The sequence below is a fragment of the Anolis carolinensis genome, chromosome 4, assembly GCF_035594765.1.
Source record: "Anolis carolinensis isolate JA03-04 chromosome 4, rAnoCar3.1.pri, whole genome shotgun sequence".
In the NCBI taxonomy this organism is placed as follows: domain Eukaryota; kingdom Metazoa; phylum Chordata; class Lepidosauria; order Squamata; family Dactyloidae; genus Anolis; species Anolis carolinensis.
In genome coordinates, this window is record NC_085844.1 from 102,954,823 (window position 1) to 102,978,725 (window position 23,903).

The 23,903-nt window shown below is 40.9% G+C and overlaps 1 protein-coding gene across 2 annotated transcripts in view; it reads right to left on the reverse strand.

Annotated features, from left to right (window-relative positions):
* The window catches only part of myo10 (myosin X), a 258,827-nt gene that overhangs the window by 107,979 nt on the left and 126,945 nt on the right, over positions 1-23,903 (reverse strand). For both annotated transcript variants that reach the window (XM_008108850.3, XM_016992938.2), the window contains exons 5-17: positions 16,921-17,055; positions 15,231-15,355; positions 14,899-14,912; positions 14,721-14,805; positions 12,965-13,068; positions 11,186-11,315; positions 10,168-10,286; positions 8,121-8,267; positions 7,723-7,823; positions 6,949-7,015; positions 6,156-6,248; positions 5,362-5,430; positions 5,076-5,158 (exon numbers count right to left, since the gene is read on the reverse strand). In XM_008108850.3, the coding sequence (XP_008107057.2) occupies positions 5,076-5,158; positions 5,362-5,430; positions 6,156-6,248; positions 6,949-7,015; positions 7,723-7,823; positions 8,121-8,267; positions 10,168-10,286; positions 11,186-11,315; positions 12,965-13,068; positions 14,721-14,805; positions 14,899-14,912; positions 15,231-15,355; positions 16,921-17,055 (1,272 nt within the window). The remainder of the gene's footprint in view (positions 1-5,075; positions 5,159-5,361; positions 5,431-6,155; positions 6,249-6,948; positions 7,016-7,722; positions 7,824-8,120; positions 8,268-10,167; positions 10,287-11,185; positions 11,316-12,964; positions 13,069-14,720; positions 14,806-14,898; positions 14,913-15,230; positions 15,356-16,920; positions 17,056-23,903) is intronic.

Consider the following 23,903-nt stretch of genomic DNA (forward strand, 5'->3'; position numbering starts at 1 on the left):
TTTCCCCCAGCCTGTTTAATATGTTTGGAAGATAACCACACCAAATCCCCTTCTTCCAACTCCTCCCCTGCCTGCCTGTGGCGGTCAGCCTGAGTCTTCTGCGTTGCCTTAGCTTCCAACAGTAAGCGACGGGCAACATCATGCAATGCAGCCATTTCCGAAGAGCGGTACACAGGGTCCGAAGAGACCACATTGGTCGACGGCGCCACACCTCCCCGTGGGTGAAAACCATAAGTTAGCTCAAATGGCGTATGCTGACTAGACGTGTGCACCGCATTGTTGTAAGCAAATTCCGCCACCGGTAACCACTTTACCCAAGCCGTGGGTTGATCTAAACAAAAACAACGCAGATACTGCTCTAAGAGCCCATTAACCCGTTCCGACTGTCCATCCGTTTGCGGATGGAAAGCTGAAGACACGTTTAACTTAGTCCCCAAACACTCATGGAAGTGTTTCCAAAAGCGTGACACAAATTGCGGAGCCCTATCTGAAATAATCACCTCGGGTGCTCCGTGCAAACGATAGATGTGCTTTGTAAATAGTAAGGCCAACGTAGGGGCCGCCGGAATGGTTGAACAAGGAATAAAATGAGCCAGTTTACTAAATAAATCCACCACCACCCAAATACAAGTATAACCCCCAGACTTAGGCAAATCTGAAATAAAATCCATGGAAATGATTTGCCATGGCCTCTCCGGAACAGGTAAAGACGATAACAACCCTCTAGGGCGCCCAACAGGCGTCTTACTCTGCTGACAAACGGCGCAGCTGTCACAAAAGCGCAGAATGTCTTGCCGCATCTTTGGCCACCAGTAGCTCCTGGTGATAAGCTGTACGGTCTTGAACCTGCCAAAGTGCCCAGCCATGGGTTCGTCATGGTGGGCTCTAATCACCTCCAACCTGAGGGTCCCTACTGGTACGTAAACCTGCCCCCTACGCACCAATACCCCGTCTTGATCCTGGAGATGCGGCAGTATGGTACGGTTACCTGCAGAGAGCAGCATCAGTTGCTCCTGAGTCCACACATCATCCTTCTGAGCCTCAAGGATCTGGTCATGTAACCCAAGCTCATTATCTACAACACACAGAGAGGCAGTAGGCAAGATGGTCTGACATACTACCTGCTCATTGGTCTTAAATTCCGGCTTGCGGGATAAAGCATCGGCCCGCAAGTTTGCCTTCCCCTCCACGAACTGCACCTTGAAGTTAAACCTGGAGAAAAACAAAGCCCAGCGGATTTGACGCTGGTTTAACTTCTTTGCTGTTTGCAAGTGCTCTAAGTTCTTGTGATCAGATCTGACCACGATCTGGTGCCGTGCCCCTTCAAGCCAGTGCCGCCACACCTCAAACGCCACCTTAATCGCCAACAACTCCTTCTCCCATATGGTATAGTTCTGCTCGAAGGGTGTTAGTTGCCGCGAGTAAAATCCACAGGGACGCAAGGTCCCTGAGGAATCCTTCTGAGACAATACAGCCCCCAACGCGTAGCTAGAAGCGTCCGCTTCTACCACGAACGGTCTGTCAACATCAGGATGGGTTAGTATGTTGTCCGATTGAAAACTAGACTTTAGTTGTAGAAACGCCTCGTGAGCTTCCCGCCCCCACACAAATGGCTGTTTCTTGCGCAGAAGCTGCGTCAAAGGTACCGTGAGCTTTGCAAAATTCGGAATAAACTCCCGGTAGTAATTAGCGAAACCCAAGAACCTTTGTACATCCTTCTTAGTCTTCAGCTCCTGCCATGAGTTGACGGCGTCAACCTTATGTGGGTCCATTTTAAGTTCCCTACCTGACACTACATGACCTAGGAACTCCACTTCAGGCACATGAAAGACGCACTTGGAAGCCTTGGCGAAAAGCCCATTAGCCCGCAGTCGGTGCAGAACCTGCTTGACATGTTGACGATGTTCTTTCTCGTCCTTAGAAAAAATCAAGATATCATCCAAATAAATCACTAAAAATTGATCAATTAGGTCCCTGAACACATCGTTCATGAACCTCTGGAATACCGCAGGAGCATTACAAAGCCCAAAAGGCATGACTCGGAACTCGTGGCATCCGAAACACGTGTTAAATGCCGTCTTCCATTCATCCCCTTCCCGTATACGGATTAAGTTATAGGCCCCCCGCAGGTCAAGCTTGGTAAAGACCTTAGCCCCTTGCACCCTTGATAACAGTTCCGAGATTAAAGGGAGCGGGTACCTATCCCGAATGGTGTATTTGTTTAGGATCCGATAGTCACAGACCAGCCTAAGTTCCCCAGTCTTTTTGGCTACAAAGAATACTGGTGCCGCAGTTGGAGAACTAGATGGGCGAATAAACCCCTTGGCTAAATTTTCATCTAGAAACTCCCGCAAAGCTTGCCTTTCCGGTACAGTCAAGGCATACAGCCTCCCTGCTGGCAGTTTCGCACCTTCTGCCAACTTGATGGCGCAATCATATGGCCTGTGCGGTGGTAATTTGTCCGCTTCTCTTTTACAAAATACATCAGAGAACTCCCCATACTCAGCAGGCACTCCCTCCATATCAGAATGAGTAACATTTAGAGTGCAACAATCCTGCCTCTTTAAGATCACTTTACGTGTTGCCCAATCTACTTGTGGGTTTACTACAGCTAGCCAATCCATCCCCAGGATCACATCATATCTAGGCAAGCTCGTAATATCCCACACAAACGTTCCCGTTACTCCCTGCACCTCCCACGTTACTGCTGAGGTTTCATGGTTAACCACCCCAGTCTCCAGCAGTCTCCCATCTGCTCCTTCCACCCACACGTCGCATGCCTTGCGCACTCTAGGAATGCCATGCTTCTTAGCAAACTCAATATCTACATAGGAGACCGTAGCCCCTGAGTCCAGCAGTGCCAAAGTAGAAACAAGTTCCCTTCCCCCAACAGATAATGTAATGGGTACGAAAACATGCTTCCTCCCCTCAGTTGACTGCTTGAGGAGCCCTAGTGCGTTGGACTCACGTCGCACTAGGGCTGGCCTTTTCCCGAAAGCTGGGAAGGTTTCACATTACAATTTTTGGCAAAATGCCCAGCATTCCCACAGTACAAACACAAGCCCAGCTGCCTCCTACGGCTCTTTTCCTCTGTAGACAGCTTTTTAAAGACCCCAAGCTCCATGGGCTCTTCCCCCATCACCACAGGTGCCCTGGTTACATGCATGGGTGGCGCACACATTGCTTTTGAGTGTTTACGAGCCTCGAACCTTGCGTCTAAACGCAGCACCTTAGCTACTAAGGCGTCCCAGCTTTCAGCCGGCTCCAAGCGTGCTAATTCATCCTGGAGCATATCACTTAACCCGGCAGTAAATAAAAGCATGAATGCATTTTCCCCCCAATCCAGCTGGTGGCGATACAGGTTAAACTTATTTAAGTAATCCAAAACAGTCCCCTTTCCCTGTTTCAACCGATACAGAGCCCACCCAGCGTTCTCCGTGCGGAGAGGATCCCCAAAAGTATCAGTTAACAACTTTTTGAAATTATTCAAATTGTCCTTGACTGGGTCATTTCCCAAAATTAAATTAGTGGCCCATTGTCCTGCGGGACCGGTCAACAAACTCAAAATAAAGGCCACCTTGCTAGTGTCTGTAGGAAAAGCATGAGCACTGAGCTGAGAAAAATAAAGCTCCACTTGTGCCAAAAAGGTTGGCAACTTGCACCTGGTTCCGTCAAAGCGTTCAGGAGTCAAAACATGTCCTTTCACAGCCTGAGCTGTTTGGCTAACGGTAAAAGCCGTTTGCAATTGGTCTACTTTGGCCCTTAACTCATCCATCGTCTTCCTGACGGGTTTATTGCTGCAATAAACTTTTTATGGCGTTGGGCAATCTGTCAAGGACAGAACGCCACAAGATTCAAAGTAACAGAGTTTATTAGATTACAGAACTCAAAAATGCCCGTACAACACAAGGGCCAGGCAGTTTTTGCCTTTAGGAGCAAAAAGGGGCAAAAGTAAATGTTCAAAAGATAAACCGGATTAAACCGGAGTTTAATCCGGGTAAAAACAAACTGCTTGCTTCAGCCTGGGTATAAACGAAACGAAAGCCAAGGAACAAAAGATACAAAGAATGCAACTAATTGGCAGCAGATTCCTCTCTGCTGCCAACACTGTGCTTAGAGTAACTTGCGTCGCTCCCCCACACACACAGCAGACAGGATCTCCAACACGAGTAAATCAGCCAAGGATTGTAGCAGTTGAGTAGACCAGTTCCGTTCCGTAGATCAAAGCCAGAAGCAGACGTTTGTAGTTTTTCCAAGTCCAAGAAGGGGGGAAGACAAGCCGTGGTCAGTTCAGTCCGAGTTCTCAAAGCAGGAGATGGCGTCCGTCAAGAAGACGACGGAAGGTCAAGGTCACAGCACAGGAAAGCACACAAGTCTTCAGGGAAGCGTCCCACACACACACGGATCCCAAGCGTTTGCCCAGATTACCATGCCCAACGCAATTTGCAATTGCTCTCAAGCCCCATTTTATGCCAGTTACAAATCTTCATCACTGTCAGCTGTCCTCCTTAACCCGGGCGTTTCCTCATCACTTTCCTCGTCAGAGCTGGAACACCTCTGACTACGCCCAACAGCATCTCCAGCTGTGGATCCCGTCCCATCCCTCCAGCTAAACCATGGGTCTAATCCTGAAGGTCCCCATTCATCTTCTGTCCCATCATGGCCAGTGGCACCCACTTCCTCCCTTACCCGAGTCCAATCCATCTCATCCTCCTCTGAGCTAACCAGCCCCTCCTCCATTCTCTCCGTAAACCCTTCGAAAGACTCCTCGTCAGATGGTGCTGCAAATATGTCTCGCAGTCTTTTTCTCTCTCGCTCCTCGAGAGTATCTGACTCTCGAGGAGTCTTACGCCCACGTCTGTCAGTAACAGAGCCATGAGGCTCAATCATAACAAAATGACTGCACAGAATAATAAGCCCACACTAAACATGTATTTCCAACATATAATACCTTCCAATATTCTGTTTAGAACTGGATAGTACAGATTGTTCTGCATACCAGGTTACATTATGTTTAGAACCCACTCTTTTTAGCATCTTTCAAAAACAAGGACATGGGTGAAATAATGACATACCTGCTTTCCCGTAGCAAGTTAAGAAGATCATCCCTGAAAGTATCCCTGTTTTTCTCTAAGATTCCTCTGACATCATAATGGACCTATTTGGAAAGAGGCAGAACAGGCTTGGGTTCATAAAACAGCCCCTCTGCTTGTAACAGCAGCCTACAGAGCCACTGTTGTAAAGAACACAGAAGGAACTGAATGTGTCAGTTAGTTTGTAAGTGGCTGCATGGCAAGAACTTAACTACTGCTTAACATTATTGGTACAAAATATCAGTGTATATGAACAAAGAGAAATTACCTCCCCAGCATAGTGTTTCACTCCGAAATTATGTACAGCAACTCTTGGTTTCACATAAAAATGATTGTTCTGTTTATAAAATGGAATAAAAAAATCTGTTTAGGTTACAATACGGGAATGTGGAGGGAGAGAAGATATACTATTTCAAAATGTAGGTCAGAAACTTCTGAAAAACCCAGCTTCCAAAAAAGCTTTTCTCTAGCATTATTTTGGTTAATTAACCCTATAATACTAATTTCTATATATTCATTTCCTCTGTATTGATCCACATAGCAAAAATTTTCTAAGGCCTATGAATATGTCCTTTTATAAAATCCTACTCTAGAGATGGTGCCATTGAAAAGTTGAGTTCTTAAAACTTATGCTGCCAAAAAACAAGTTCTGGCAAAGTTTGCCATCTTCTCACCATAAGATTGGCCAACAACTAATAGACTGGCCACAGTAAAGATGACCTGTACATTAGATCTGACCACAGTAACGACAATGAGGATATAAAATAGTTGTGATCTGTAGAAGGCCTACTTGCCTGGATGAAATTACAGGTCTTCCAAAGTACAAACACTATGAATAGCATAACTTACAAGTACATATTTGAAGGTAATTAGTAGGGCTAGGGCACACTGACTCAGTTTATTCCTAGTCCATGCCAGATTCACATGTATGCTTTCCTAAATCCATCCATGAAATTCCTGCATCTAGGTGCAATTATTTTTAATGGGAAAAATACAATGTGAAATCCTATCCCATCCCCAAGTAAGGCTTATCTGTAATTAAATGACAGGGGCATTACTTACAGCATGTTGGATGTGTAATTTTGCCAACAAAGTGCTGTCTGTTGCTTGAGGGAAATGGCTTTCTTCATTGATAAGTGCTAATAAACCAAGTTTCTAAAATCAAGACACAAGAACACAATGTTAAGGTAGCTTATACTGTTTGAAGTTTCAATTTATGTTTTTAAAGTATCCTTTTTTGAAAACCATAACAATGGGTGGCTATATAAATGGACTGAATGAACCAAATGCTTTAGCAAAGGTAGGGCTAACATCAAGAACACCATTTTCTCTTTTTCTTTTTCTTGTAATGTTTACTTATATATGATATGAAATTATTTACTGTCCTGAAATTTTCCTGTTTGTAGTAGTCAATAAAGGGATGGAGGACGATATAGCAGATTAATGTCATGTTGCAAATTGTACACCTGAAAATCTCTATCTATAGGGTGGAGTTGGACAAATGTCAGCAGCAGTACCTCTGACATAATGTATGACTCGAGGCCCAAAGGAGGTTGCTTTATAGATCCTCTACTAGGAGACAAGTGTTATTTCCAAAGCATTAGAAAGGCTCAATCAGGAGAAACTTCCACATTCCATAAGAAGAATACATTCCATAAGAAGAATACATTCCACAAGAAGAAAACATGTATGGCAATATTTTTGATTTCATAACACAGTAAAATACATATAGCCGTCTCATTCACCCTTTTATCATCCCAATCGTCTCTAATTTTTAGTGAAAAACCTCTTGATGTCATTAACAATAAAACCAATGCATACAATATTTGTGCTACATGGTACCATGTGTACTTACTTTTTCAATAAGATCCAAGCACTCCCCGTTATCTGTCCAGTCAATATCTTCCCATAAGAGTCCTTCTCTATCAAAGCCAAAGACAAGAGATTTTATTATGATTACTAAAAGCAATAATATTTACTCTACTTTCTAGGGATGTTGAAGGAAATACTCGTAATTCACAGAAGGATAGTAGCCACCACATAGTAGTCATGCCCCTCTTTTGGGATTCCACAATTGGCTTCTAGTCTTTCCTTGCTTAATCATCACATTGTAACTCTGCCTCTTTTTACCTCCAAGAAGAGAGGAGTGGGGAGTACCCAGGGGCCAAGGCTAGTGGGGTGGAGCGAGAGCAGGCAGGTACCTTGGCGGTGGGAGCACGGCCAAGATGCCTCTTTAGCCCAAGTACACTGGCTCCTCTTTTGCCTCTGAGAAAAAAAGAGTGCTCATTGCTAAGTTCTCACTTCCAGAGGAGCTCCTCTTGCTTGGAGGAAGAAGAGGAGCAACGTAAGCCCAGCTAGCGCTCTGGAAGTCGGGGTAAGGAGGCACCTCGGCAGCCTTCCCTCAGTCCATTTCATGTGTGGTGTGTGTGTGCAGGGTGGTCAGGAGGGAGGGAGAAGACACTCACTAAGAGAAAATGCTGCTGGGGTCATCTCTAAAAAACAAATAAACCAGAGCTCCTCCCTTTTTGGAGGTAAGAGGGGGAGAGTCCCAGCCCCAGGCAGATTTGGTTTGTTTTTCAGATACATTTTTATTGCATAACAGTCACACCCTAAAACTTGTAAATCTTACCTACTATATTCCAATTGTTCTAATGAAAAAATGTGCTTGTTGAAGTATTCCTGAAGTTTTTCATTTGCATAGTTAATATTAAACTGCTCAAAACGATTAACCTAGAAAAAGACAAGGTATAAACAAATACTACTCTCAGTAAATGACAGTCTGACTCATAATGTGCAAGAACAAACAGATAAAAGTCAAATCATCATGATCATCATCTTTATTTATATCCCATCTTTCTTCCTGCAGGGATTTAAGGCAACCACACAATCTAATAACAATTTAAAATAAATACAAAAATTAAAAAACAATTAAATATTTGTGTGTTCAAATACAATTAAAATAGATTAAAGACCATTAGAATTACATTTAAAACTCACTATCAGCAAAGAAAAATGTTTGGAACATACCTCAAAATTCTCAAATCCAAAGATGTCTAAAATTCCAATGGACTTGAAGTCATCTTTGCCTTTTATCCTGCTGTTGATTTTTTTAATAATCCAGGTAAAACACTGGGAATAAAGTGCCATAGCCACCGAATCTCTGCTATCTACTGCCTGGTAGAAGGTAATACAAAAATATATTTTCATAAGAAAACACCCTTTTGATGTGATTACCTTCTTGCAGTACAACTTAAAACACAGGACACATAACTTGATAAAGTAGTGCAATATATAAATGTACATTGATGTTTCATTTCTTTTCTTAACATAGGGTCTTCTGTCCTTCCAACTGCTGCTCAATGAAGATGTTAGAAAACATATTTTCTACCTTTATTTTGTAACCTTAGCAAATATTTGAACATTTATCCAAAAACTTGAAATATTTGGAAGTATCCTACACTGCACAAAAAGATTGAGAAACAGAACAGAATTCTGAAGATTACTGATGCAGTGAAAGTTCAAAAGGTAAGGAAGGCAGAACACTATGTACCATGATTTTTGTTCCTGGGTGATAAATGTCATTTCCTATTTGGTTCTATCATAAAAACATGGAAAAGGTTTATTAAAAACTTTGTTTTTGTGGGACACCTTGCAGCACATTTTGCTATAGTTTTTCAATTAATATCTTATTGAGTCGCAACCAATTCAGCATAGACTTTGGCAGCCACAAAAATGAAATTTCTGAGTATAACAACTACAGTAGAGTCTCACTTATCCAAGCTAAACGGGCCGGCAGAAGCTTGGATAAGCGAATATCTTGGATATTAAGGAGGGATTAAAGAAAAGCCTATTAAACATCAAATTAGGTTATGATTTTACAAATTAAGCACCAACACATCATGTTTTACAACAAATTTGACAGAAAAAGCAGTTCAATACACAGTAATGTTATGTTGTAATTACTGTATTTACAAATTTAGCACCAAAATATCACGATATATTGAAAACACTGACTACAAAAATGGCTTGGATAATCCAGAAACTTGGATAAGCGAGGCTTGGCTAAGTGAGACTCTACTGTACTTTCAAAGTAAGTACCTCACAATTAAACAGGAATAACACTTTCAAACCAGGATCAGAAAATCTTTCACATTTTGTTATATAGTGTAATAGGAAAGGATTTTTTGGGAACGACTATGAAAGAAGAGACTGTTTTTAAGAACACAATTATGTTTATTACGTCTGGAACCACTTTGTAAATGACAAGAAAGCTCTCAATATCCATTGAGCAGTGACTTGTATCTTCACCTCCAGCAATTCCTAATTTCCTCCAAAAGAAGAAGATGACCACCTGTTTCCACCAAAGAAGACCCAGTACTTTTCCAATGAGGACAAAATTTCCATTTCCTTATAACAATACATGCATACCCACTGTGGGTGCAACTCTACTGAAGAATTAATGCAGTTTTACAACATTTTAACTGTCACAGTACAATGCTATGGAATCACGAGAATTGTAGTTTTCCAAGGTCTTCATTCTTCTCTGCCAAAGAGTGCTGGTGCCCCACCAAACTATAAATCCCAGGATTCCAGAGTGTTGAGCCATGACATTTAAAGTGGTATCAAATAGCATTCATTCTATAGTATAAATACAACCTTTTTTGGTCACCCGTGTTGCCTCAACAATGATTACAACAATGATTGGGGGTTTTTAGAATGTAAGCATCTGTCTTTATATTATAATTAGTGTCTCATTTATACTGTTTAGTTAACATGGTAGTGTAGGCTCCATCAATCAGATGAACCACACCTAGGAGATGCACCTGTTATGCACATCAGTTTGTCTCTCAGTGATGTTGATTTGAGGATGTAATAAGCAAGCCTTACACCTTGCATGAAAATAAAGGATACTGCCTTTTTCAGTCATGTTTGGTCTCCCACTGTAATGTATACTTTTCTATAAGTCAGAAAGCTATAAAACAGTCAAGAAGTCAAATATGATCATGTGATAGAAATCTGGAATTTCACAAATAATTAAATATATTTTAACCACTTCAGAGAAATTTGACATTACCTGCTGTATGCTGAGAGGTGTTAATATTTCTTCTCCCCTGAGTATCATTGATCGCTGTGTCAATGCTTCAGTTAATTGTGTTGAGTCCAGCCCAAGTAACTCTGCGGTTCTACCCAGAGCTAGCAACAAACCAAAATGACAATGGAAAGAAATGAATACAAGCAGATACTCGAAAGTACAGCAGCAACACCCGTGATGCCAACTAAAATTTAAAGTCACTTATGGGGCAAAAATCAAGTGATAGATAACCATAACATCAGCTAATGTTTCACAAATTTTATTTCCCTTCAGTTGAGTGCATTTCTTAACACATGCCATATTCAAGTTTATTATATACCCTTATTTTCAAAGGCAATCTATGCAAATTATGAACATTGCAGATGGGATTTGAAGAAGAATGAGTTTGTTGGCTTTAAATGGATTTTGGAAGTTGCTAGTACACTATGACCCACATATACATTTCCAGAATTTACTATGGAAATACGAAATCATGCTAGTATCAAATCCTGTTGAAATGAATGGCATCTGTCAAAAGTTACTATAGAGTCATCCTAGATCTTGAAAATTTTTTAGAAGGGTATCCTCTCTAAATTTTTTCTATTTCTTCCGGGGGGTCTACAAAACTTCAAACAACCTATCTTGTTGGATCTGGGTAGCTGAAACAATGGCTACAGGTAGGACTATAGCAAAAAAAAAAAAATGGGGGGGGGGGGGGGAAGGTTGAATTTTTTTTAAGCGAATCATGAAGAGTATTTTCATTACACAAAATAATTTAGAAATCAGGCTCCATTGATAAACTTCAGTGGACACTCATGGGGATTTGGTTAATCAGTTAAAATTCATAAGTAAACCAGGTTTTTTTTAAAACCTGAAAAATTTCAGGGGGGAGGGGAGGTTGACCCCGCCCCCCTACATCCCCGGCTACAGGTGCTGCAGCTATGGAGGTTGCACTGTAACTCAAATTTTAATGTATAAAGGGAGAAATGAAACAATTCTCATGAGTAGCCATCTCTCCCACCTGTTTTGTATGACACCTGTGCTCCACCAGCAGTTATAAATTCAATGTTGCCAAGGTGCAAAACGCCAGCAAGAAGTCGAAGAACATCTCGCACCTCCTCAGTGGTGAACTGCATCACTTCCATAGCCATCTATAAGAAAAGAGAATGTGACTGAGAGCTTGAACTGTTTGACCAATTACCTTTTTTATTTTCTGTCTGTGCAAGTTTCATTTTCTCACAAAGAAACATTGTGCCCAAACAGTAAATTAGAGATACAGTCAGAAGCAACAACTATATCACTTTTTATTTATTGAAATAAGTGGATACTCTCATTATTTCTCAATTTCACATAATTCTGAAGGCTGGCTCACTCTAACAACTACCATGTAAGACTACACAGAGAAGCCACTGAAATTCCACAAGCATGTGGACAATTTCAACAGAAAGGAGGAAACCATGAAAATGAACAAAATTTGGCTACCAGTATTTTTTAAAAAAGTAAATAAAGAACAACAGTCTGAAAACAAGAGGAATTCCAGACATGAATCAATCAGGGCCAACTAACACCTCTGAACAAAGGATTTCCCCCAGGCAGGAAGAAGCCAGGCCTTGAAGCTGGCAAGGCCATGAATGCTAATCATGGTGATTAATTACAACATTCACACTGGCCTCCAACAGACAAGAGTTCTTTCTCCCACCCTGGACCTTCCACAGATATATAAACCTCCCTTGCTTAGTTTCCAATATACTTCACAACCTCTGAGGATGCCTGCCATAGATGTGGGTGAAACGTCATCAGAGAATGCTTCTGGAACATGGCCATACAGCCCGGAAAACACACAACAACCCAACAAAATTAACTATTTGTAAGACACAGTTTATATACCATATTACTCAATATTGCTGTAGAAACAGAGGTTCATTCCCAGTAAGATGTGAATTAACCTATTTTATGGTGATTTTCATTCAATTTTTGCCAGAAAACAACACAGAATACATGCCAAACACACGAAAGCACACAAAGGCAAACCCCACACTCCTCAAAATGCTTCTTGTTCCCCCTATAATCTATCTTAAAATAGTAATAGGAAGGAATGCAACATGATATCATAGAAGGAAATGGAAATACTTCGCCTTTTTATGTGTGCGTGACAGGGGTGGGAATGTGCAGCCTGTGAAAGGAAACTACCCCTAATTTACAGCAAGAATAGACAACTACAGGGAGTCTAGGGGACATTTTACATCTCTAGTATTCAAGGGATTGCTCTCCTCCAAAATAACAAAATGTGGAAGTTGCTCAAAGTCCACTTCTATTTTTCAGTATTTCTAAGTCAGAGTAGTTGAACTGGCAGTCCTGGAAGCTTCTAATATATAAATGTTATGCTTTCTGAACTCTGTATGTTGTTTACAGATATAAATCAAAGAGTGGGAACCCAAGGAAGACAACTAAACCATAGAAAATGTCAACTGGGTTGGAACATATGCCTGGAATATGTGACTTTTCTTATCCTTCTGCCATATCTTGTCTCTGCATCCCTTGGGTAACTGGAGATTCAAGGGAAAGGAAGTCCTTTGTGGAAACTGCCACCTTTTTTCTAAAGGAACTTGCTGAGTGGAAGGAAGCGCAAACTACAAGATGCTGTTTTTCAGAGGAACTCAGAGTGCATCCAAGAAGTTTCCTGAAGGAAAGGCAGATTGCAACTGTGCTGGAGCTTCCACTAGATGCTGTGTGATGGATGGAGATTACAGGCAAATGTTTTCCCCACCCGTGCTGTAAAGAACAGCATTGCCAAACTCACAATGACTTCTTTGAAAGTTTCTTTGTCATTGATTGTCTTGTCCGCTACACATCCAGATTGGTTCAGGTAGTGATAGTTCTCCGGTGCAGATAAGTATAATGCATCTAGATACAGGAGAAACCAATTACATTAATCAGTATTTCAACAAATAGATAATTTCACTAGGCAATAATAATAATAACCAATGTTTGTATAAACAAGAAATGTACACAAAATCCCTAAACCAGTGGTTCTCAACCTGTGGGTCTCCAGGTGTTTTGGCCTACAACTCCCAGGCATCCCAGCCAGTTTACCAGCTGTTAGGATTTCTAGGAGTTGAAGGTCAATACATCTGGGGGCCCACAGGTTGAGAACCGCTGCCCTAAACAATGAAACCACACAGGACTATGTGCTGGAGTTAAACCACATCTGCTCAAGTCAATAAGTCTCAGTGAGGAAATAGAAAGGCAAGAAACAGGTTAGGCTAAGTGAAGTCCTTCCCCATTATCCCTGAATGCCTGATGCTATTTGTCTATCTGTCTTTCTTCCCTCCTCCCAGCTTATTAAAGACTAGCTGTGCCCGGCCACGCGTTGCTGTGGCAAAGTGGTGGTGGTATTGGTTAAAAGTTGTTGTGGAATTTTTATTTGACATTATTTGTATTTTTTAAATTAATTTTATTGTAACTTATATTTTTTATTTATTATATTTTATTATTTTGTTGTATTGTTTTTAGTTATTTTGTTATAGTATTTGATTGTATTAATTTTTAGTGTTTTTTATTATTTTTATTGTATTATTTGTATTTATTTTATTTTTCATTCTTTTATTAACACTGGGCTGAGTGGGTTGCTAGGAGACCAAGTGGGCAGAGCTTAGCCTTCTAAGTGGCAGCAATTGGATAAAAACAATTATTTCTCTCCCTCTAATTAGGACTTTATTTTTCTTTGCTTTTTGTTGTATCAACCTAGAGGCGTGGATGATAGGTTGTGTTGTCAAATTTCGAGGTTGGGGGGCTTGTAGTTTCGTTGTTTTGTGGGTCGCCGTGATGCCATCACTCTTTTATATATATAGATGTAGATTGACTGCAAACTTTGCAACCAAAATTTTCTGCCAGGGATGGGGAATATTTGATCCTCAAGGTCCTTTGGACTATTATCTCACACAGTCCTTTATCATTTGCCATGTTTTTTGGGACTGGCAGGAATTTCCCTCTTCTAGAAGGCAGTGCTAAATGGAACAGTGAGGACGTAATTTTTGAAACAAAGAGAGAGTGAGGCATATGCCTGGTGTGTAGGAAACAAAATAATGAATATTTTTCTGTGTGTGTATATTCATTATTTATATTTACTGGGAGCCCCCGGTTGCATAGTGGGTTAAAGCCTTGTGACTTGAAGGTTGGGTTGCTGACCTGAAGACTGCCAGGTTCGAATCCAACCCGGGGAGAGTGCAGATGAGCTCCCTCTATAAGCTCCAGCTCCATGTGGGGACATGAGAGAAGCCTCCCACAAGGATGGTAAAAACATCAAAACACCCAGGCGTCCCCTGGGCAACATCCTTTCAGGCGGCCAATTATCTCACACCAGAAGCGACTTGCAGTTCCTCAAGTCGCTCCTGACATGAAAAAATATATATTTACTATACTCTCTCCTTCTGTTTTTACACATGCATGTACACATATTATCTAGTTATCTAGTTAAATGGGAGGTAATCTCTGAGAAGGATTGGGCAAAATGATACTTTAAAAATTATTCAGTCAAAAAAAAAAACAGCACTCACCTCTTTTTTCCCCCTCAATCCCTGCCAGCAGGGCATAGAATATGTGATAATTTCTTTCTCCTGGGTTTTGCCTTACTACTCGATTCTATGAGAGAAAATATGTTTAGTGATGTATAATTGATATTCTCGGCAAAACTATTTTTTTTTTAAAGTTAGGAAAAAAGAAATATTTTCTTACCTTTTCTAATAAATCTTTGGCAGGTAACAGAAAGATGGGTCAAAGAATAAACTGGTTCTACTGGTATGAGGTGGGGGAACATAGTAGCTTATATACACAATTCATTGTAGACTTGCTTAGCAAAAGTTTTGTTTTACAATTGTCAGAAAAAGCAATTGCTAGATTTTTTAAAGTAAACATTCTTTCAGCACAGTTTTCTGTTACAAAGGATAGAAGAAGTTTGCTACTAGATTATCCAAACTACTGGAATGTTGACAGAAATATAGACAGGTTCCCTTTGCTTACTAAACATACATGTAGATACAAAAGCACTCACAAAAAACAAAGGATACAATCTACTATTTTACCTCCCTGAATGTTTCCCTTCTGACAGAAGTTTAGCTGAATAAATTTTCCAAAGCGGCTTGAATTGTTGTTGTAAACAGTCTTTGCATTGCCAAATGCCTCCATAATTGGACTGTAGGAAAATTAACATAAACACCAAAAGTATGAATTGGACACAGCAGTTCTTAGAAACCACATTCACTAGAACTTGGGGTTTTTTTTAAAAAAAAAGTCAATCCCATGTAATGAACCAGCCTCATCTGAAGTCTTCTAGAACATTAGGTAAAGGTAAAGGTTTCCCCTGACGTTAAGTCCAGTCATGTCTGACTCTGGGGGTTGGTGTTCATCTACATTTCTAAGCCGAAGAGCCAGCGTTGTCCGTAGACACCTCCAAGGTCATGTGGCCGGCATGACTGCATTAAGTACACATTTATCAAGATTTAAAAATTGATGAGAAATCTGTCTGAGACTTTGCACTAAAACAAACTTTTATCAAGATGCAGTTTAGAACAGTGGTTCTCATCCTGTGGGTCCGCAGATGTTTTGGCCTTCAACTCCCAGAAATCCTAACAGCTGGTAAACTGGCTGGGATTTCTGGGAGCTATAGGCCAAAACACCTGGGAACCCACAGGCTGAGAAACACTGGTTTAGAGGGTGGGACAGTAATCCCACCCATAAATAGTTTCACTGGAAACTAACAATTAAAATCTGATCACATCAATTTTTCTACTTATCACCTCTGACATTCACATTCTCCCACCCAGTAAAGGGAAAGAGCTAGTGACGACCAGTTAATACTTAACTGTACAAGGATGTTGTGAAAAGATTTGACCACCACAACAGTTTTAATATCTCTCTTTTAGCCATGTTCACTCATCTATAAAAATTGCAATTATAATGCAAACTACTTCAAAGAAAAAACTAATTTGATGTACCTGGCAATGTAAAAAAAAATGAATCCTAAATTATGTGCATGTAAGAACAATATCTGTAAGGAACATGTAAGGAAAAATATATGCAACATGTAAGGAAATACATGTAACATGTAAGCAAAATCACAGGTTACATAAACTATATGTTGGTAAAAATAAATTACTTGGGGCTTAACTAATCAACAGATAACAACAGACATTCCCTGAACCAACAAGCCAAGCCATCTGAATAGCTTGGCTGTGACATATGTATGTTTGTATTCATACATTACACTAATTGAAAGATTACACTCATCACATAATGTGTTTCTGAATACCAGCTGCAGTGAATGACTGTTTTTGTGTCCTAGTTATGAGCTTCCCAGAAGCATTGAGATGACCACCGTGAAAATCAGATGCTGAATTGGCTAGGTCTTTCATGACCTTGTTTTGTGGCTTGTCTAGCTATGGAAAAAAATAAAACTGAAACAAGCATCCTGTTTTTGAGATTTAAATGACTTATGTAGCAAGTGCAGAAGTCTACACTTGTGTGCTAAATACATCAGGGAAACAAAAATAGTCTATGTTTATAAAGTACTAGTTTAGTTTGAAAAAACCAAAAGTGATGAGCAGTGCTTTAGGGTTTTATCAGCTCCCAGCTACTGCAGAGTTTTGTTTCCTAACTGCTAGGCAAGACATCATCTACTTTGGCATATCTTATTTCAAGATGTTCTCCTAATTATTATTTTGTCTTCTTCAAAGTGATGTGGGACATCCATAAAAATACCTGCTCTCCAAAATTGCTTGTTCAACACTCGAGGTCTTCTCCTTATGAGAGAGTTCCAGTGAATGTTGGCTCACAGCAGACAAAAACTTGAGGATCAACTTAGTGCTCTCTGTTTTACCAGCACCACTTTCACCACTGGAATACAAAAGCATAATAAGACTTCAATGAGTCATTCATACCAGAAATCTTAAAAAATAGAACTTACCAGAGGCTGGTGACTAACTCTTACTGAAATACTTTTGTTATGTGACTGGTAGTTGCCATATTTTGAATGCTTTTGAAATGCGTTTAAATATGCTTATTGTAATATATGTGTTAGTTACTACAAGAGTCCATTGCAGTAAGTGAATTAAACAGAAAAATAAATAGTTAATCTTATGTTTCCGCCTAATGGATTTACAGAAACATGGTGTTAAGTGTTAATCATGGCTTCATAAATGGGATAAAATGAATCACAAACATGATTTCCGAGAACTATGATACAGTTTTGCCTGGAATGACAGAAAACCAATACCTTGCGTAATGAATGATCAAGCTGTCTACTAATCTTGTTTGATAGTGTAATACTATACAAACTGACATATCACCCAACACATTATGAATAGTTCTGTTAGGACCGGGCTTGACTAGTGATAGGATAGGTCTTTGACAAGGGTAAACAGTGGTGAGGAACTGAATTTGATAATGCTGATGGCATTGGGAATAAAGAGTAACACAAATATATAGGGTAACACAAATATATACCTGTGTGCGATTACTATACCATACTGTCGAGCATAAACAGTCCTCAATACAGAGATGCACTTAGAGAGGGACAGGGCCAAGGAAAATTACTCTTTGGGGCAGCAGTGGGAACTTGTTTGGATTATGACAGATCACACCAACCAGGAAATTATGGCAACTGCATTCCAAAAAGTACATTTTCCAAATTCTGCTGCAAGAAGAGAAAAGATTACTCCATGTTTTGAGTTGGACTGAAATGCTTCAGTAGTAATATAGTTGCCATTGAGGGCGAGAATTCCTTCTCAGGACGTGATAAAACAAAATCCTAAATTATGTATGATGGGGGCAGAGCCCTGTGGCTGCAACGCCCTCCCTTTCTCCTGCTGAGTTGCTGAAACCATCTGCAGAGAAATTAATTTCTAAGCGTGACGTGAATGCTCAGCCTTGGTATCGACGTTGTAAAGAAGTGTATAATTATATTTTGTTTATAGATGATATGTGTATTTGATTTTGTTTAAACAGTCAGGTTTGGCTAAGTTTAAAATGGTGAGTATTTGAATTGACAATGTGTATGGGGGAAGGTAGCCATCTTAGAATGCTAGAACAGGTTACCATAGCAACAGGGGCGGAGCCAACCGCCGCCTGGAAAGGAAGAGGGGGAATATTTTAAAACCCAGCAGTCTGTGATATCCATTCACAGGGAAGGAACTGATCCTTGTGTAGAGGATCAGGGTGACTCAAAAGAATTTGAGTCAGGCCTAAAATAAAGGATTTATTTTAGGAGTCTGTGATTTTCTAGTCACAGGGAAGGATCTGATTCTTGTGTGGAGAATCAGGCTGGCTTAAATAGAAGGATTTGAGTCAGATTTAGGTTGGACCAGACTAGGCAAGTTAGGTGATTTGTTTAGGGTCAGTTATAGAGTCTGTGGATTAGGGAACATTAATCCCAGGGGATCCAGGAGGATCAGGGTTTAGTGTAATCCAGAGGAAGAAGTATTTTGAAAGTTTGACCACCTCATAACCGTTTGTAACCATTAAGCGAAGTGCCTTTACCAAGTTATCTGAAACCATCAAGCTCTGTACCTGCAATAAACTTATTTTGTTTTTATTCTAACCAAGCCTCTGTCATACTCTTATATTAAGTTAAGTAACATCAACATCTAAAGTGGAACAAATAGAGAAAGCTTATAAGAACCAGTACCATCTGCCTGACGTCTCTTCATTGGTGGCAGCGAAGAAGAAGATAGTAAAACTAATAATTAATTAACATCATCTCTCATAGAACATCTTTATTAAGTGGTGGTATCTGTGTGTGTGTGTGTGTGGGATTGAAAGGATTCCATTTCTGTCACACATTCCTGTCAGACACCTCACCTCTGTACATAATTGGTGGTAAAGCTGAGGGATTCCAAAAGGGATTCCATTGTCTGTCACCCTCAGTTCTCTACATAAATTGGTGGCAGCGGTGGGATCAAAAAGATTCCATTCCCTGCCACATCACCCTCAGCATCTCTACATAAATTGGTGGCAGCGGTGGGATTCAAAAGGATTCAATTCCCTGCCACATCAGGTTCTCTACAGACGTGAATGTTCAGCCTTGGTATCTTTGCACTTTTCTCGAATGCAACAGGTCAATATATTTCAAACACACTCCAGTTCAGTCTCTTGGCTGTATTATCTTCCACAATAGGTGAAATATAAAGCTCTAACAGCTAACATGTTTGTCAAATGTATCCTTTCATCTTGAATAAATCTCTAGGTCAGAAGTCTGATGTTTGTGCAATGGTAACTCAATTTATTTGTCTATTAAGCTAGCAATCTAAAGCTAAAAATCCAACTGCAGATGAATTTCACAGCTCAGGCACAGTCTTTCCTTTGACTACTTTCACAACTATCTCAGCTACTTTGAAATATTAGATACGAAGAATCAGAAATGAGAGGGGGACTTGTTTTCCTCATATTACATTTTTATACCAAGATGTCAATACCGTAATACTAAGTTTGAGGGGTTGCAAGTTTCACCTAGAGTTGTTAGCAGCAACTATAAAATAAATTCTGACAAGCAAGAGGAAGAGCTGCCAGTATGCTCTGCCATAAAATGACTTTGTTTCAAAGTTTATTTACTGTATTTATACCCCGCCCTTCTCACTCCGAAGGGGACTTAAAGCGGCTTACAAGTAGGCAACAATTCAATGCCACATATACAAACATACAATTAAAAGGAACATATGCATTAAAAACATAGAATTAAAAACATCTAAACATTAAAACCAATTATTAAATCCACATAATCCAAAATCATAATCCAGGAGCCATTCCGGTCATAATTACGCTTATTCCATCACTTACATAGCATACAGAGGCCTGAGTCCTATCTGTTAGTCCCAGTCTGAGCCTACTCACTGAATCATCGGTAGTTGACTTAGAAAGCCACCAGTGAAGATGGCTCTCCATATTTGCAAGTTTAACTTTTGCAGATGTGATTATTTTCAGATTTCATTAATATGGTTTCCTTTGAAATCTCTTGGTCCTTTAGTGTGACTCTACACTCAACGTCTGCCAAAGCAGACCACAGGGTTGGGCTGGAGGACCTAGGGATTCTTAGAGAGGTATTCTACTGGGTTTTTTTAAAATGATAATTTATGGGTTTCCCACTTTCACAGGGCCCTTTGTCTCTAACACTAGAAAATGTTGAGGACTGACTATAATTGAGGGGGGCTATTCTAATTTGAACTAACTATTGAACCCAAGAAGTCTTCTTTCAAACAGGTGCAAGGCTGCTCATCATGTGAGATAAAGTATGTGGAAAACCATGGCTTACCACCAATACACACATGCATATAGCCTGCACCTATATTGATCCCTTTTGGATCCCTGCTCCAGTCAGAAAAGCTGGTACAGGAGGGGCACACTAGTTTGGGCTAGTGGAAGCATAAGGAAGAAAGCAGAATTTTTCTGATCTGCAAGAAATAATGAGTGGTCACGAATGCCTAACTAACAGCATGTAATGCTGGGAGTCTCAGCCCAACAACATCTGAAGAGTGGCTTATTCCCACCTAATTCAGACTTCACTTTAGATTGCTGAAATCCTGTAAAATACATAATGATGGCATCAAATAGAAAGCAGATGGAAAGCAAAGACTGTTCGTTTTAAAAAATAACTCTCTTAACTGGAGAGCCTTTTAAATTATTGTACTATAACGCTCATTTTGAATTGATACGTTTTAGACAGTTTTTGGGGCCTCTGGTGGCTCAGTGTGTTACAGCACTGAGCTGCTGAACTTGTGGACCATAAGGTCACAGGTTCGAATTCGGGGAGCGGAATGAGCGCCCGCTGTTAGCCCCAGCTTCTGCCAACCTAGCAGTTCGAAAACATGCAAATGTGAGTAGATCAATAGATCCCGCTCTGGCGGGAAGGTAACGGCACTCCATGCAGTCATGCCGGGCCAGATCTGTCATTCCTGGCGGTCACCGTGGCCTGTGGAAGTGGTGGCCAATCAGAAAAGTGCCACATACACACATACAAACATTCACTTCTATTATATAGTAGCTTGGGGACCCGGCGGTGCCGGGCCCTTTGAGAAAGGCCTTGTTTGCCCATGTGCCAAGTGTAGTCTTGATCCAATGTCAGCTGGGTTCAGTGGGTGTGGGTGAACTACAACTGCCATATGCAAGTCCCACCGTCCATAGTCCCTCCTCCTCCAAACAATGCCAGGATGTAGAGTTGGTCATGGGTGGTCTGTGTGCCAAGTTTGGTCTTGATCAGTCATGGGTGTAGGTTGCAGTGGTCTCAGAAAGTGAATGAAAATACTGTAAATCCCAGCATTCATGGTCCATTGTCCCTCAAAACATAGCAGGATGTAAAGTGGATGATGAGGGGTATGTGTGCCAAGTTTGGTCTTGATGAGTCATTGGTGTGGTTTGCAGTGGTCTGAGGAAATGAGTGAAGGTACTGTAAATCCCATCATCCCTGGTCAGTTGTTCCCTCAAACCGCAGGAGGAAGTGGGCCACATTGCACCTGTGTGTCAAGTTTGGTACAGTTTTGTCATTCATGGGTATCACAGTGGTCTGTGGAAGGTGAATTAAGTGAGGTTACTGCAACACCCATCATCCATGATCTATCCTTCCCCAAACCGCACCAAGACATAATGTGGGCCACATTGCACCTGTGTGTCAAGTGTGGTACAGTTTTGTCATTAATGGGCATCACATTGGTCTGTGGGAGGTGAATTGGATGAAATGTACTGCAGATCCATCACCCTTGGTCCATCATCCCACAAACTGCTGCAGCATGTAAAGTGTGTCATTTGGGATATGTGTGCCAAGTTTGGTTCAATTCTGTCATTTATAGCAGTTGTTATGGTCTCAAGAAGTGAGTGAAGGTACTGCAAGTCCCATCATCCTTTGTCTGTCCTCCTCCAATCTGCCCCAGGATGTCAAGGGGGTCACAGGGCTTCTGTGTCCCAAGTTTGGTCCAGTTCCCTCACTAGTGGGTGTCGCAGTGGTCTGTGGGAGTCGAAACAATTGAAAGTACTGCAAATATCATCATCAGTGGTCCATCCTCCCCCAAACGGCACCAGGTCGTAAAGTGCATAATAATAATAATAATACTAATAATACTAATAATAATAATAATAATAATAATAATAATAACAACAACAACAACAACAACAACTTTATTTTTATACCCCGCGGCTTACATGGGGCCTAGCCCGATAAGACAATCAATATCAATAGCACGACTATAAAACAATTATACCAGTAAAACATCAATAGCAATAAAACAATCGTTAAAATCAGCAAAAAGCATACAAAAAACATGCAATATTAAAACAGGAGACTAATTCATAAAATCCAGAACAGAATGTGCCGGTAGAAATGGACAATAAAGTGCAAAATAGCATTGGCAACATCTCAGAAAAGGGGGCTATTATAAAATGGGCAGATGGATCAGTCCAACATCTGATTAGGTGTCAAAGGCCTTCTGGAAGAGCCAGGTTTTTAAACTCCTACGAAAGGAGAAGAGGGTAGGGGCCTGCCTGATCTCTCTAGGGAGAGAGTTCCAAAGCAGGGGGGCCACGACGGAGAAGGCCCTCTCTCTCGTCCCCACCAACCGCGACTGCGAGGGTGGTGGGAGCGAGAGAAGGGCCTCCCCCGACGAGCGGAGAGAACGTGCGGGTTCGTAGGGGGAGATGCGGTCATGGGGGTTATGCGTGCCAAGTTTGGGCTAGGTTCGTCATTCCTAGTGGTCACAGTGGCATGCGGAAGTGACAGCCAATCTGTTGTAGTTGAGCCAGCTGGCAATATTACAAACGGTAGTAAAAGGACTAGTAGGAGGAAAAGGGGTAATATTGAGCAGCTGTCTGATGAGGAACAACAAAGGAAACGTACTTGGGAGATACTTATGGCTCCGTCGGAAGAAGACACATTTGAAGGGTTTTCAAGTGATGAGGAGTCAATGATTGAAGAAGGAGACGGGATGGATTTGAGTAGAGGAACTAAAAGGATTACTTGGGAGCAGGAATCAGATGAGGAAAGAGAGAGAAAGAAGCTCCGGGATACACTTATTGCTTCCATAGAAGTTGAAACGTTTTTCGGTTTCTCTGGGGATGATGGGCCTAGGAATGATGAAAATGTGGAGGACATATCAGACTGGACTAGGGTTCAGGAAATGAGGGATATGTTTGCAGAGTCAACTTCTGGTGATACGTTTGTGGGATTTTTGGGACAGGACGATTGGCAAGCAGCTGATACACCCGGGGCATGGGGAGACCTAAGTCTTGACAGAAGATGGAAGAGTTGGAGGGATGATGGGCGAGGTCCACATGTAACAACAGGAACAGCTGTGGGGGATGATGATGGGCTGGAGACCAGCTCATCTGATAATGACGTGTAAGATAAAAATAAGGTCTAAAGTGGGGATTCTTCGCAGAAGGCAAAGTGTCGCTTTTGGAGTTAGTTTGTCCCTGCCTGTGTTTTCCTGTTGGGCTTTGGGTCCTGGCTCTACAGCTTAGCGTTCCTGGTTCCTCTGTTTTTTGAATTTGGGTTGGACTATAATAATAATAATAATAATAATAATAATAATAATAATAATAATAATAATAATAACTTTATTTTTATACCCTGCCTCTATCTCCCCAAAGGGGACTCAGGGCGGCTTACATGGGGCCAAGCCCGAATAAAAACAATAGCAATATAAAACACAACAATAGACAAAAACATGCACAATTATAAAAATTTAAACATTAGCCATTAAAAA